Source organism: Danio rerio, chromosome 4 (assembly GCF_052040795.2).
Source record: "Danio rerio strain M-AB ecotype USA chromosome 4, GRCz13ab, whole genome shotgun sequence".
Lineage (NCBI taxonomy): Eukaryota > Metazoa > Chordata > Actinopteri > Cypriniformes > Danionidae > Danio > Danio rerio.
Window position 1 is genome coordinate 46540231 of NC_141024.2, and position 15825 is coordinate 46556055.

At 34.8% G+C, this 15825-nt stretch overlaps 2 protein-coding genes across 3 annotated transcripts in view; one reads left to right on the forward strand and one right to left on the reverse strand.

Moving 5' to 3' along the window:
• The window catches only part of LOC148681932 (uncharacterized), a 398953-nt gene that overhangs the window by 226077 nt on the left and 157051 nt on the right, over nt 1–15825 (reverse strand). The window lies entirely within an intron of this gene.
• Nucleotides 1–15825, forward strand: part of LOC148681946 (uncharacterized) — a 67929-nt gene that overhangs the window by 7971 nt on the left and 44133 nt on the right. For both annotated transcript variants that reach the window (XM_088650088.1, XM_088650089.1), the window contains 3 exons: nt 11222–11306; nt 13428–13623; nt 13729–15526. In XM_088650088.1, the coding sequence (XP_088506214.1) occupies nt 11222–11306; nt 13428–13623; nt 13729–15526 (2079 nt within the window). The remainder of the gene's footprint in view (nt 1–11221; nt 11307–13427; nt 13624–13728; nt 15527–15825) is intronic.

A 15825-nucleotide genomic window follows, 5' to 3' on the forward strand; every position in this document is an offset into this window, starting at 1 on the left:
TATTCATTTTATTTAGATTATTCTGCTCTTCTGTGCTAAACACTGCAGGTGCGTGGAAATGCTCTGTTGTTCTGTTCTGTTATTAATATTCTAACATATAAAAATAAATCAGTATTTTAAAATGCAATATTTAATGTGTCAGACACAAAACAGACACGTCAATTTGTTTAATATAAAATTAATAGTAATCTGACCAGTTCACCGTTAATAACCGATTAATGAGCGGCGGTTGTCGGTTAGCAAAATTAACGAAATGAGCATCCCTAGTAGCTATTTAATTTACTTTTTCTATGTAAGAGAACTTGATTGAAAAAGAATTTTCAACATGCTTGAACCATCTACACAATAGAGTTTAGTTCTGTTTGGTTTTTCAACAGTATTTTGTTACAAAGAAAACAGAAGTGATATAGCTTTGGCTATTTATTTATTTTATATATGGCTATTTATATTGTTAATAATTTGCATAGTTAATATTGTTCTTTGATGTTTAGTTTATAAAGATTTTTCAAATGTTATTTAATAAAAAATAGTTTTAAAAATCTTTTTTTTCCCACCTCACACGAATAAAAATAATAAAAAATCGTGATATGAACCGAATCGTGGGTCAAAAATCGTGATACGAACCGAATCGTGGGTTTGGTGTATTGTTACAGCCCTAATATCACACTAACTGAACCCAAAAAATAAAAATAAAAAATACTACTAATACTCACCTTCTTAGACTTTACAGACCTGAAACTTGCCTATAGCACTTATTCATGTTGCTCTTATAGTTGTGTAAATTGCTTCTTTGTCGTCCTCATTTGTAAGTCGCTTTGGATAAAAGCATCTGCTAAATGAGTAAATGTAAATATATATATATATATATATATATATATATATATATATATATATATATATATATATATATATATATATATACACTTATGGGCCAATAATTATAAATATTTCAAAATGGTATATTTTTATACAGCAAACTTCATAAAAGATTGAACTGCTCTTATGAACTGAATAGTCTATACTCAAAGCAAAAAAGCTTTAATTTTAAAACTGCAAGATGATTATATTGACCTATATTCACAATTTCACATAAATCAGCATGCAAAAAATAAGTTATTTCCTTTACTTCATAGCAAATTAACATGCAACTGGATGTTGTATAAAAATAATAGGTTAAATAACAAAATGGGATTTAATTAACAAGCAAGTTAAATATATTTTAAATAAGATGAAAATGAAAGAGCTAAGGACTGAAACCAGCTCAAATGTTCTTGAATAGAACGTGTTACAGTGGTGTACATATGTACATGTCATGTCCGAAAAATCATTTTTTAGGGGTGTTTTGACAGTTCACAGCCACCATAGAAGCGAACAGCTAAATATTGTAGGGCTGCAACTAACGATTATTTTAATAATCGATTAATCTGTCCATTATTTTTTCGATTAATCGAATAAATAAAACAAGAAAAACATTAATTCCCAACCCTTTATTCAAAAAAGCTCATAATGCCCCGAGCAGAGTAATGCCCTGTCTTTGACAGCTTGCGACTTCACCAGAGGCTTTCTGAGTACATTCACATAAGACACCAATACTCCGATTTTAATATGATTAAGATTATACTCTTATTAAAAATTCTACCATGTAGCCTAAGCAGTGATTTTATTACCTTAAAGGAACACAGAGTCACGAAATGTGGAGGATTTTCTTTCTGTTCGCCATGCGGTATCAACTTACAACAGAAGTCGAAAGTTAAAAATGAAACACCCAAAATTGCATGAAACTCTGGAGAGCCTGGTGATGCAACTAATTGTTTTATTCTGAAACTTGCCTTCAAAAAGTGCTTCCTTGCTCTTATCCACGTTAAACACACGTCCACCACAACAGGAAGTAAAAAAAAACCCTGTAACTGCGTTAATTGCGTTAATTTTTTTGAACACGTTAATTATTTAAAATTAATCGCATGCGTTTACGCACTAATTTTGACAGCACTAATGTATATATATATATATATATATATATATATATATATATATATATATATATATATATATATATATATATATATATATGTACACACACACACATACACACACACACATATATATATATATATATATATATATATATATCCAAATCCTCGATTCGATTACATTTTCGATACTAAAGGCACGATTAGATTTTCGATTATGAATAATTAATTAATTAATGACCAATTAATTATTTGTAGCCTACCGTTTAAACTACCTGACCTGCATGGTCTTTGTTTTACCCATAAACAAATCATACAGTAAATGAATAAAGGCAAGATACACACATAATTACCACCTGTCAATCACTTTTTCTGCGGGACTCGTGAATAGGCAGTGATCTGTGTTGTTATAATGGCGTCGGTAAAAAAGACGCACAACCAACAGGAACCAGCCAACTAGGGCTGCACGATACATCGTTTCAGCATCGAAATCGCGATGTGCTCATCCGCGATAGTCACATCGCAGGAGGGTGCGATGCAAAAAAATAAAAATAAAATGACAAATTATAAATAGAGGCTATATGTATTATGGGTGGAGCAGAACCCAAATACGGTATTCGTATAAGCACGAATAGCGTGTTTTTACCAATTCTTATTTCGAACAAATATTTGAAAAATGATTTGTATTCGGGAACAAAAACCATTATATTAAAAAGCTGCATTTCCTCATGAGACCGCAGTGCATGCCTGCATGAGTGAGTGAGTGAGTGAGACGCTCAGGAGTCGGAGGCGGGGTAAAAAAAAAGGTGACTGAAGCATGCTGCTGCTCCACAACAGCAACAGAAAAGGCTTGGCAGAGTGAAAAATACTGCATTACTATTTTTGTTAATTTTTTTTTTTTCATCTTACTAAAATAACACGTAACAGAAGATCACTCAAAAGTGAAAGTTCTTTCTGTCATTAATTACTAACACTCCCGTCATTACTACTACTTTCAGAACATAAATTTTGATATTTTACCATATGAAAATGCAATGCAGTTATGAAAATTGTGAAATTAAAGCAATAGTGCAGAGATCTGGTCCCCGCGTCAGGTCAGGGAGCACCTGTAAACTTTACTAGTGTAATAATAATATAAATATTAATAATTATAAGTAAAAAGTAAATATTAACCTAGTAACAATATAAGTCAGATGTTTTAAAAACAGTGTAGATTCTCTCCACCTTCTGTATTCATATTTTAAATTATTTGCCAGAAAAACTAACATGTTGACTTTGTCCGATTTAAGTGAAGAATGGGGTTATAATGTTTCCAGCAATACACTGTCAGACGGTGTGCTTGTAGCGAAAATGCACAGACAGGCTACTTTTTCACAACCATGCGAGAGAGGGCTTCTTGTTTCTGTTCCGCCGCCCGCATTTCTCGCAAAGCAGGTTTCTCTACGCTGCGGAGCGGCGCGTTCTTAACTAGTTACCTAATATGTTGCTCCATTTCAATATCTTCCATTTATCACTTTCTCTTTTTTTATCTGGCCATTTTTTGCAAATGCCTCTGCCATGCCTGGCTGAGCTGGGCTTTTGCATTTAGAAGACAGGAGTTGATTAAGCCTACATGGCTTTTTTTTCCCTCGCCATCAATCGCCACTGGCTTGCATGATTCGGGACCCGTGGATCTGCGTATTGATGGATTTGCTCTTCAGTGTTTGGACTCTCAGCAGTGAATATTAAAAAACACTTAAAACCCCCCTACAAATAGCTTAATATAAATTAATTGCACCTTTCTCGGTCGGCATGAATCCAAAATGTTCCCAGATGTAAGATTTAGTTTTCTAACAAGATTCATGGTTGAACTTGAACTTGCTGAATCTCGCCTAATGTTATATTCTAACAGATATGTAATACTTGGCAACATACCAGTAATTTGTTTTAAAGTGTGTGACGTCAGGTACTACAGCCGGTGGCAATGGACAACGGCGGTGACGCGGTTGTCTCGGTGACCGTCACAGCCCTAGTCTTAAGTATATATGCTTAAGTATATACATCTATATCGCAAGGGAAAAAAATATCGCAATGTCAATTTTTTCCAATATCGTGCAGCCCTACAGCCAACATTATCTGAGGTGTTCGCTAAAATGACTAAGTACAAGTGAGTGAAAGATTGAAGCAGTCTACTGATCCTCTGACTGCGTGAACCCACTGTCTCGAGCCCATGGCTGTGTGTGTGCGTCTGTGTCTGTGTAGTTGTGTCTGTGTGGTTGTGTGTGTGTGTGTGTGTGTGTGTGTGTGTGTGTGTGGTCACGTGATGTCCGTTTTCAGAGGTAGAGAGGAAGGAGGGCTGCTCAGAAATGCTACACGCCACTGTGGATGTCAAATCGTTGTCATTCTAAAATGCCATTTAACAACAAAGACAGTGTAAACAGGGCCTGAGTGTGTACTTTTCGCGAGCGGATTTGCAACGGGGGCGGGCGGAGGATCGCGATGCCGGTGTTCCCTAATACGTACATTGCAGAGCTTGCAAAACTGTGTATATACTGTTCGATAATTGAAATTGAAAATCGAAATTGTGACACCCCTAATATATATATATATATATATATATATATATATATATATATATATATATATATATATATATATATATATATATATATATACACACACAAACACACACACACACACATATATATACATATGTGTGTGTGTGTGTGTGTGTTTGTGTGTATGTATATATATATATATATATATATATATATATATATATATATATATATATATATATATATTAGTGCTGTCAATCAATTAAAAAAAAAACTAATTAATCGCACCTTTTTAAAAAAATTAATCGTGATTAATCGCATTTAAAATACTGAAACTTGTAATTTTGGCTATTCAAATGTAAAGTTAATGTAAACGCAAGACAAAAACTATTTAAATTGAAAATATAATTGTTTATTAGAATTTTTGTTTAACCTGTAACACAGATTTCTTCATGTAAACGACATACCCACAATAAACCATCAAGATCCTGGCTTGACAGCCATATTTATTAAAGAAATTAAAACACAGGCATGTTAATGCCATTTCAATTTCAAAACAATCAATGCCAATAAAGAAAACATTGATTTCCATGTTGGATTCTAAGTGGACTGCAAAAAAATTTATATAAATAATAATAAACTATAGGATACAAACTGTTGCACTCATTGTAAAGTTTTATTGCTGTGAGTTGAGAACATTAGTTATAGAGTAGAAACAATTTTGCTTAATCCTCCTTTACATTCATCCAGTTGCTAAGACTAGGAGTATCCCGCAAGTGCACAGAGACTCCCAAATGCCCGCAAATGAATGATAATTTCTCGCAAATCGGTCGTTAAATACATTGCACACCCTTCTCCCCCGCATCCCTCTTAGCTCTTCAGGTAGCCTATGTCGTGCGCAACTCACCCCCACCGTCCTTCAGGTATGTCTCGTGCGCACATGCCCCTGCTCAGATACGTCGCTCACTCCACCCCTGACACAGACACACACAAAGACACATACACAACGCGCTGCAGACGTTTTGGCCCCAACAGCCTTCCATACTGGAGCGACCCCTCTCAGATTCAACACGCATGATCACGTTTATCAAATTTGCTTAAAATAAGCGTCCTAAAGTATTACTGTATTTCACAATGATTCTGACACAACAACGCGAAGCATACGCTTTCATTGCGTTTAATGAGGAAACACGCTAAACTTGGAGGGCTCATGCTGAAAGGCAGAGTAATGCCCTGTCTTTGACAGCTCGCAACTTCACCAGAGACGTTCTGAGGACATTCACATAAGATTTTAATATGATTAAGATTATACTCTTATTAAATTCTACTGTGTAGCCTAAGCAGTGATTTTATTACCTTAAAGGAACACAGAGTCACGAAATGCGGAGGATTTTCTTTCTGTTTGCCATGCGGTATCAACTTACAACAGAAGTCGAAAGTTAAAAATGAAACACCCAAAATTGCATGAAACTTTGGAGAGCCTGGTGATGTGACATTAATTTTTTTATACTGAAACTTGCCTTCAAAAAGTGCTTCCTTGCTCTTATCCACATTTCTCGCATGTTGAACACATGTTGAACACACGTCCACCACAACAGGAAGTAAAAAAAACCTGCAACTGCGTTAATTTTTTTGACGCGTTAATTATTTTAAATTAATCGCATGCGTTAACGCGTTAATTTTGACAGCGCTAATATATATATATATATATATATATATATATATATATATATATATATATATATATATATGTGTGTGTGTGTGTGTATATATATATATGTATGTATGTATGTATGTATGTATGTATGTATGTATGTATGTATGTATATATATATATATATATATATATATATATATATATATATATATATATATATATATATATATGTGTGTGTATATATATATATATATATATATATATATATATATATATATATATATATATATATATGTGTATATATATATATATATATATATATGTATGTATATATATATATGTACATTAGCAGATGCACAAAAACGACTGTTGTCTAGTCAAAGATCAGTTTTTAATTTACAGTTTTTTAAATCTACAATCATAACAATAAATGTGTTAAACCTTAAGACCAACACCTATTAAATTATGAAATAAGGTTTTTAAAAATAAAATAAGTAAATACTTTATTTGTGACCTGCCTATATCATAGTGTTATATTGACAAAACAATATATCAGATTGGAATAGACAGAGTATAATATTACTCAAGAGATAAAACTGTGTCCTTAGTTTAAATAGGGTGTAGAACTACAAAACTAATTGTGTCTGAAAATTTGACAAATCTTCTCTTTGGGCAATGTGCCTTATTGTGTATGTCATCAAAGTGGACAAAAAAGTTATATAGAAAAATGTGACCCTGGCCTGCACACTCCTTGTCACTTGTGTAGTACATTTTTATGGAACAGAATTGTACTTTAAGACAAAAAACAAATTTGTACCATTGCAGTTTGTACCTTTAAGGACATGATTTGTACCATGAGAAACCAAAATGTACATTTGGTTTTTAAACCATGCAGATACAATATTGTACAATACAAATCTGATGCATGAAGGTACCATTACAGTGACGACACTTTGTACTTTAACAGTGTCAAATCTGTAAAATCCATTAAGAACTATTTAAAGGCATTTTGCAATATCATGGGTCAATTTATTTTCAGTAAATATAAAACATCAAACATATCTTTAAACAATATTTTTTAAAGGTTTATTTTTGTTTAAATGCACCTTTCTCATTTACAATAAAGAATAAATAATACTTTAAAATAAATCAAAAGATCTATTTTTGCTAATCATTTCGCAACACTTTTTACTAAAATGTGGTACTGAAACACTTTCTCTCATGTATTTTTTTCTCCTATTTTCACACAATAGCTTTGTAATTGAATTTAATTAATATTAAATTAGAAATTGAATTATGCAAAAAGTACTGTAACGAAAGGGCGATGCAGTGGCGCAGCACATTCGCCTCACAGCAAGAAAGTCTCTGAGCCTCGGCTGGGCCAGTTGGCATTTCTGTGTGGAGTTTGCATGCTCTCCCGGTGCTCACGTGGGTTTCCTCCGGGTGCTCCGGTTACCCACAGTCCAAAGCGGTACAGGTGAATTGGGTATGCTAAAATTGACCATAGTGTATAAGTGTGTGTGAATAAATGTGTATGGATGTTCCCATTAATGGGTTGCAGATGGAAGGGCATCCGCTGCGTAAAACATTTGCTGGATAAGTTGGCGGTTCATTCTGCTGTGGTGACCCCAGATTAATAAAGGGAATAAGCCGAAAAGAAAATGAATTAATGAATTGTAATGGGATACTGTATGCACAATGTTTGCTTTAACAATAGTAAAATGTCTGCATGAACACTTTGCAGGACTTTTGCCAGCTCACGTGCACAGTGGAAAGCAAACAGCAAAAGGTGCAGATATCAATAATGAAACTGCATTTATCAGAAAATGCTTATCAAATGTTTATTAAAATGCCTTAAATGTTTAGTTTACTTTAGCTTTGTTTTACCAGTTGTTTTGTTTCTCTAAACATGCTTTTAAATGACGGTTCATGTATTAATATGGAAATTATTCATACAATCAATTTGCCTTTCCAGTCATATTTATTTTCATAGATATTGTAAGGAGGAGTTGTCCAACACTGATGTACCATTTTTATGAGAACAATTGTGTATCTTCATTTCAACTGTACCATAAAAGGTACAGAACAGCATCATAAGAGGTCTTTTCTGTACCATATAAGGTACAACTTTTACAAAGGTACAAAACTGTTTCTTAAGGAGCATTATTTGTACCACATGTACCTTTTTCTGACAGTGTAGATAACAAACCAGTCCTATGTTGCATGGATGTTTTTTTTTACCTATAATGGGTAAAAAAAGTATTCATTTTTATTTTATGTCAAAAATCATTAATAGAGATGATGTGCTTGTGCAACATAATTTACAACTGTACATTTGTCAATTTTTCTGCTTGATTAATAAGATGCATTGGTAAAGGTTTAAGTTAGGCAAATTAAAATGCTATTTTCTCAATATTAAATTAAACTGAACAGCAGATTCCAGATTTTCTAATAGTTGTAACTCAGCCACATATTGTACTATCATAACAATCTGTTACAACTCACATAAATAGAAATATTAATTATTCTGCGTTCATGTTTGAAGTAAATTTCATGTTAAGAAAATTCACACGTCTTGTGTTATTTTATCAGCACTCATGCTTTTTAACACAAAAGATTACAAATAGCTAATAATTGTGATGAAAATGGAAGTTTATTGGGAAGAGCAAAGGGATGTAGTTCGTTAAGTTTATCACTTCACATAATAATTAGAAAAACCACATATAAATCCGTCGATGACGTTTTCTAGCTGGCAGATTGCCTTGTCCTGGCACGTTTGGGTGCTGCTTGTCAATCAAATGACTAAGTTCTATGTCTGTGTTTGGTGCCAACTGTGGAAACAAAACAATCGATAAAATGTTTAGCCTATTATAAACTGCTGATACTTGCTAACATTTGTCTCCGAAATTGAGGGAGATCAGGCGGCGGGAGAGAGACTGTACCAAAAAAATGAGGACCGGGGGGGGGTTGGGTGAAAATACGCAAGTTTTCCGGTGAAATAATAAAACGGGTGTGTGAAGATAGATGTGGAATAAGGAAAACTCCTTGGAAAAAACAGGAGTGTTAGCAGATAGACTGTGGTTTATCTACAAGCGCTGCGTTCAAGTAAGCGAAGGGGAGTGGTTTGTCCTGAGTCGTAACACTGGCGACGGCCTATAAGCAAAGTCAGAATGACACTCGTCATTAATTTATGCACATATCCAAAAAGGCAATTCTTGATATCAACAATTTAATTATTGATATCAAGAATTTCATTTTAACTAGTAAGAAATCAATTCTTGATATCAACAATTAAATTTGAATGGCAGTCTATGGTGACATTTAACTAGTGAAAATACAATTCTTGATATCAACAATGTAATTCTTGATATCAACAATTACATTTTTGATATCAACAATTACATTTTTGATATCAACAATTAACTTTTTGATATCAAGAACTGAATTGTTGATATCAAGAATGTTAATTGTTGATATCAAAAATTGAATTGTTGATATAAAGAATACATATCCTGAGAAGGAATAAAAGTTAAAACGGCTTGCTATGGCAAATTTAACATGGTTACAAAATTTTTAATTTGTGATTTAAAAGTTAATTTGGAGTCAATTTTGACCCCAAGATATTTAAAATTAGATACAATTTGTATTTGTCCCCATCCACGTAGATGTCTGTTAGATTATTTGCTATCTTTTAGAAGAGTACATTGCAATTGTTTTGTTTACATTTAGCTTTCAACAAAACATTCAACAAACAAGACTCTTTTAACCATTCTGAGACATGAGCCATAGCTTGTGTAAGTTTATCAGCTACTTGAGTTGTGTTTTTACCATGTGTGTAAATAACTGTATCATCTGCATACATCTGAATCAGGACATTTGGACAGACTGAAGGAAGGTCATTTATGTAGGGAGAAAATAACAAAGTTCCCAAAATGGAACATTGAGGTACACCCGTGAACAGAGAGAGCAGGGGAGAGTGATAATATTTAATTCTGACTGATTGTGATCAATTTAAAAAATATGATTCAATCTAATTCAATGAATCTGGTGACATTTTAAATTTAGTTCATTTGGACAATAATATTTTATGATTTACAGTGTCAAAAGCTTTTTTTCAGGTCAAGAAACACAGCACTAACTACACCACCTTTATCCAGTAGACGTTTAATATTTTCTATGAGAAAACAATTTGCAGTCTCAGTGGAGTGTCGAGCTCTAAAACTGGATTGCATTGGTTGAAGAGAAAATGTAGTAGTGTTTAGATGTTTAATTAATTGATTGGAAATGAGTTTCTCTGCAACTTTAGACACAGTGGGAATAATACTAATTAGCCTGAAGTTGGAAAGTGACTGAGGATCCCCATTTTTAAAAATTGGAATGGAAGCTGATGACTTCCATTCACATGGAAATATTGTCTCACAAGTGGATAGATTGAGGAGTTTGGTTTTTGGAATTAATAGTGTAGAACTAAGTTCTTTCAAGATAAGAGAAAGAAGAAAGAAAGAGTTTTTTTGATGGACAGTATGGTACCATATTCAAAACAGTTAATAAAACTGTTAAAAAAAAGTTAATAAAAAAATGATTGAAGACATCTGCAATTTTGCAGGCGTTATTTGTGATATGACCATGTATTATAATTTCCAACATCTTTGTTTTGTGTCCAACTTTTTTAGTTGGCTCCAGATTGTTTTAGAATCCCCTTTTGTCAGGAAATAATCAGCTTTTTACATTATTGCTCACACATGGACTGTTTCAAACATATTATTGTGAACCAACAGTAGAGAGAGTGGTTAGCAATGTCGCCTCACAGCAAGGTCACTGGTTCAAGCATGTTCTCCTCGTGTTGGTGTGGGTTTCCTCCAGGTGCTCCGGTTTCCCCCACAGTCCAAATGCATGGGTTTTAGAGGAACTGTGTAATATGCTGGAATTGTTGGCGGTTAATTTTGCTGTGGCGACCCCTAATAAGTAAGGGACTAAGTCGAAGGAAAATGAATAAATGAATATGTGTATTTCTTTGCCTCAAAAAGTATTGATACAATAGTTTTATTTGTTAACAGTGTTGAATATGAGTCAGCAGATTCAGGAGACGAGACTCACAGGAACCACAAAAATTTCACAGACAATCTCCTGTGGACCTTCCAGGTAGGAAAAACTTGTTTTGAGTCATAAAATCTTTGAAATAACTCCATGAAACTACAGAAACGCAGAAATATTTGTTTACAAGGCTTTTGAGAACTGAATTTTGTAACCTGCATAAACTTGCCCCCCCACCCAACTAGAAATGTCTACAAAATAGTCTTAATCTATGGAGGTCTTAAGGAGCCATGAAATAAAATATTTCTTGTCTCGTTTTCTTGTGATCACGACTTAATTTTGTAATCTCAACAAAGCAAAAAGTCGCTTTCTCGTCATTCCAACTTTTTTTTTGCTTTTATGTACTTATGCATTAAATTTTATTATTGTTTAAGTTGTTATTAACACCAAATATGCTTCTTCTAAGATAATGCCCTAAACACGCATAATGTATCTTCAGGGGATTATGGAGGGAGTCACTTATTTAAGTAATTGTAAATTACCTGCTGAAAGGATGCATTAAAGCTAGATCTCCATTATTCTTTATAATCTAATTCATTTATACAACAACTTATTTTGAGCCATATACAGTGGGTACAGAAAGTATTCATACCCCCTTAAATGTTTCACTGTTTTGCCATTTGCTAAAATCATTTAGGTTCATTTTTCCTTATTTTTGTAAACACAGCAGCCCATATTGACAGAAAAAAACACAGAACTGTTGATATTGGAACTGCCTGAAGAGCTCAGAGACTGAACTGTGGCAAGGCACAGATCTGGCCAAGGTTATCAAAATATTACTGCTGCACTTAAGGGTCCTAAGAGCACAATGGCCTCCATAATCCTTAAATGGAAGATGTTTGGATGACCATGATGTGGTGTTGATGGCTGTGCAGGGAGATGGTCCGTGCTGTGTTTATGTTGTGTTGATGGCTCGGAAGGGAGATGGTCCGGGCTGTGTTGATGTGGTATTGATGGCTGTGTAGGGAGATGGTCCGGGCTGTGTTGTTGGGTTAAGCAATTAGGTAATACTTCTAAGGGTTTTAATACAAAGATATACCACCAGTAAATCATCAATAAACACTATTTAGCACAGACATAGCAGTCTTATGTCACAAAGAACGTGAAAATGCATACATGACCACATTACATACATTCTGGAATATAGACATGGAAGAAATGTCCAGTTCTTTTCACATGTATGTGTGCAACTTTTTGAAGCTTGCCTAACAAGATTGTTACCATTATAACTCTTAGGACTCTTAGCCCTTAGGTATGTAATGTGACCTCCTGGTGGGGTGAGTTTCTGGGGCCTGCTTAAAATTTTATGAAATAATGGAATACGTCTGTTTGATGGAGGACTATTTGTTACAGTACAGTATGGACACGTCATATTCTCCAAAATCTCCAATGACTTTGTAAAAAGTATCAAGATTTTTCACTAGTCACTTTTAAAAAAAAATGTTACTCAAAGTCAGCAAATTGCTAAATATAGCAACATAGACTCTAAGTTGGCAAAACATTTCACAAATGTGTTCATTTATATGTATTTGATGATGTGTAGTCTAAATTTGGGTCTATTAAATTTCTAAATTTAACCAAGCTGTCTTTGATTAGATGTATGGTTCCCACAGCTAAAGCCACTGTTCAGATATTGTATTTCAGACATTTGTCAGGTATTTGTTCTCAAACTGCCCCTATGTGTAGGTCTATTTTCTTAAACATCTTTTTTTTTTTTTTTTAAATCTTGTTTTGCCTTTGTTATGTTTTAATGTAAGTTTTGACTGTTGTAGCTTTGAAATATCTGACAAAGGTGTAATGTGCGCCAAACCTGCTTGGTCTTCTTTAGCTGTGTAAAAAAGTTTGTCAAACAAATTAGACTCTGCTAATTAGAATCAAGCATTCAACAGATTCTTAGTATAATGCATTGTATGCTGTACAACAACACAACTGTGTGTGAATGAAAGTTTTGTTTAAATTTAGCTTGAATTGGCCAATAGCTGGTTTGTGGTGAGTGCACTGGCGCCATTGTCCTGTGGCAGCCGTCGCATCATCCAAGTGGATGCTGCACACTGGTGGTGGTGGTGAGAGTGTGTATTGGGTGTATGGCCATACACCATAAATGTGTTATATACATACACATTACATTACACATTACATGAATTTGTCTACTCTTTTCTTCACTTATAGAATCTTGAGAGCAAAATGTTCAGATTTCTGAAGAATGAACTGGAAAAGTTTAAGAAAATCTTACAAGCAGAAAACAGACAAAAGTTTGTAAAGGACTTTACAGAGAACAGAAGCACAATCACAGAAGCAGCTCTTGATCTCACACTCTTCTTCCTGAGAGAGATGAAGCAAGATCAAGCTGCTGATACTCTCGAGGGTAAGAGACTCATGGCCATCTGTCAGACTGACACAAATATAGCTGGAAAAGTCGAGACTAAAACTGTTTAAGACTTTAAATCTGTTTCTTTGCTCCTGTGTTTAGATGAAATGTTCTTCATTAATCAGCTTAAATGTAGCCTGAAGAAGAAATATCAAAGTGTGTTTGAAGGAATTGCTCCGCAAGGAGACTCCACACTTCTGAATAACATCTACACAGATCTCTATATCACTCAGGGTGCGAGTGAACAGGTCAACACTGAACATGAGATCAGACAGATTGAAGCTGCTTCCAGACGTCATCAGTCACTAGAGATACAGGTTGAATGCAAACATTTGTTTGAAGCAGCTGAACAAGACGAGCAGATCAGAACTGTCCTGACAAAAGGAGTTGCTGGCATCGGGAAATCAGTCTCTGTACAAAAGTTTGTTCTGGATTGGGCTGAAGGGAAAGAAAATCAAGACATCAGCTTCATATTTCCTCTTCCATTCAGAGAGATGAACTTAATGGAGAAAGAAAGACTAAGTTTAAAAGACCTCATAACTCAGTTTTTCCCAGAGACTAAAGGACTGAACCTTGCAAGAAGCACACGATTCAAAGTCCTGTTCATCCTTGATGGATTGGATGAATGTCGTCTTCCTCTGAACTTTGCTGGTAATGAGACATGTCGTGATGTATCTTCAGCAGTCTCTCTGGATATTCTCCTGACGAACCTCATCAAGGGAAATCTGCTTCCTTCTGCTCTCATCTGGATCACCAGCAGACCAGCAGCTGCCAGTAAGATTCCTGCTGACTGTATCGACCGGCTGACAGAGATACGAGGATTCAATGATGCCCAAAAGGAGGAGTACTTCAGAAAGAGACTCACAGATCAGAATCATGCCAGAGAAATCATTGATCACATTAAACAGTCAAAGAGTCTCTTTATTATGTGCCACATCCCAGTCTTCTGCTGGATTTCAGCCACTGTTCTCCAGAATGTTTTGAAGGAGAAAATAAATATTGCACTGAAACACAGGGCTCATGCAAAAACACTGCAGGAACCTCCCAAGACTATGACACAGATGTACACACACTTTCTCCGCTTTCAGATCCAGCAGAGCAGACGAAAGTATGATGAAGAAAAAACACCAGATGTCTCCTGGGATCCAAAGCTCATCTTTTCACTGGGGAAACTGGCCTTCCAGCAGCTGGAAAGAAACAATGTGATCTTCTATGAGAGCGATCTGAAAGACTGTGGCATTGACGTCGATAAGGCATCGGTGTACTCAGCCATGTGTACCCAGATCTTTAAGGAGGAGACGGGAATCATGCTTGGTAACATGTACTGCTTTCTTCACTTGAGCATTCAGGAGTTCATTGCAGCGCTTTATCAACATCTGATTTTAGATAGCGACAAGAAACCTTTAACTATTTTTAGACAGAAAAGCAAAACTAAATGTATGACTGATTTGCTGAAGGCTGCCGTAGACAAGACTCTGGAAAGTGAGAATGGACATCTGGACCTTTACCTTCGCTTCCTTCTCGGTCTGTCACTCCAGTCCAATCGACAACTCTTACAAGGCCTGTTGACACAGCAGGATGACAGTGACCAGAGCAAAAAGAAAATAATTGCCTACATCAAGCAAAAACTTAAAGGAAATCTGTCTCCAGAGAGATCCATCAATCTGTTCTACTGTCTGAATGAACTGAACGACCAAACTCTGCTGAAAGAGATTCAGTCTCACCTCAGTAGTGGACGTCTGTCATCTGCTGACCTTTCACCTGCCCAGTGGTCTGCTCTGGTCTTTGTGTTGTTGACCTCAGAGGAGGAGCTGGAGGAGTTTGAGCTTCAGAAATTCCAGAGATCAGACGAGTGTCTCATTAGACTATCAGCAGTCATCAAAACCTCCAAAAGAGCTCTGTAAGTCAAAGTGCTTTAATCTAAGAAATAAACATTTGCTGATATTAAATAATACAATATATCATGTTAATGAATGTGTTTAGTATTGTTAATGTCAGCACTTCAAATTGCTGTAAATAATTGTTTAATGTTTAATATTTCAGATAGTTTTTAATAATTTTAAGATTAATGTATTGGCAGTGGTTGTTTAAGGGATAGTTTACCCAACAATGTAAATTTACCCTCAGGTGGTTATACATTTTTCTGAAAGTTTCTTTCTTCTGTTGAACATGAAATTAAAATATTTTGAAGAAAGATGG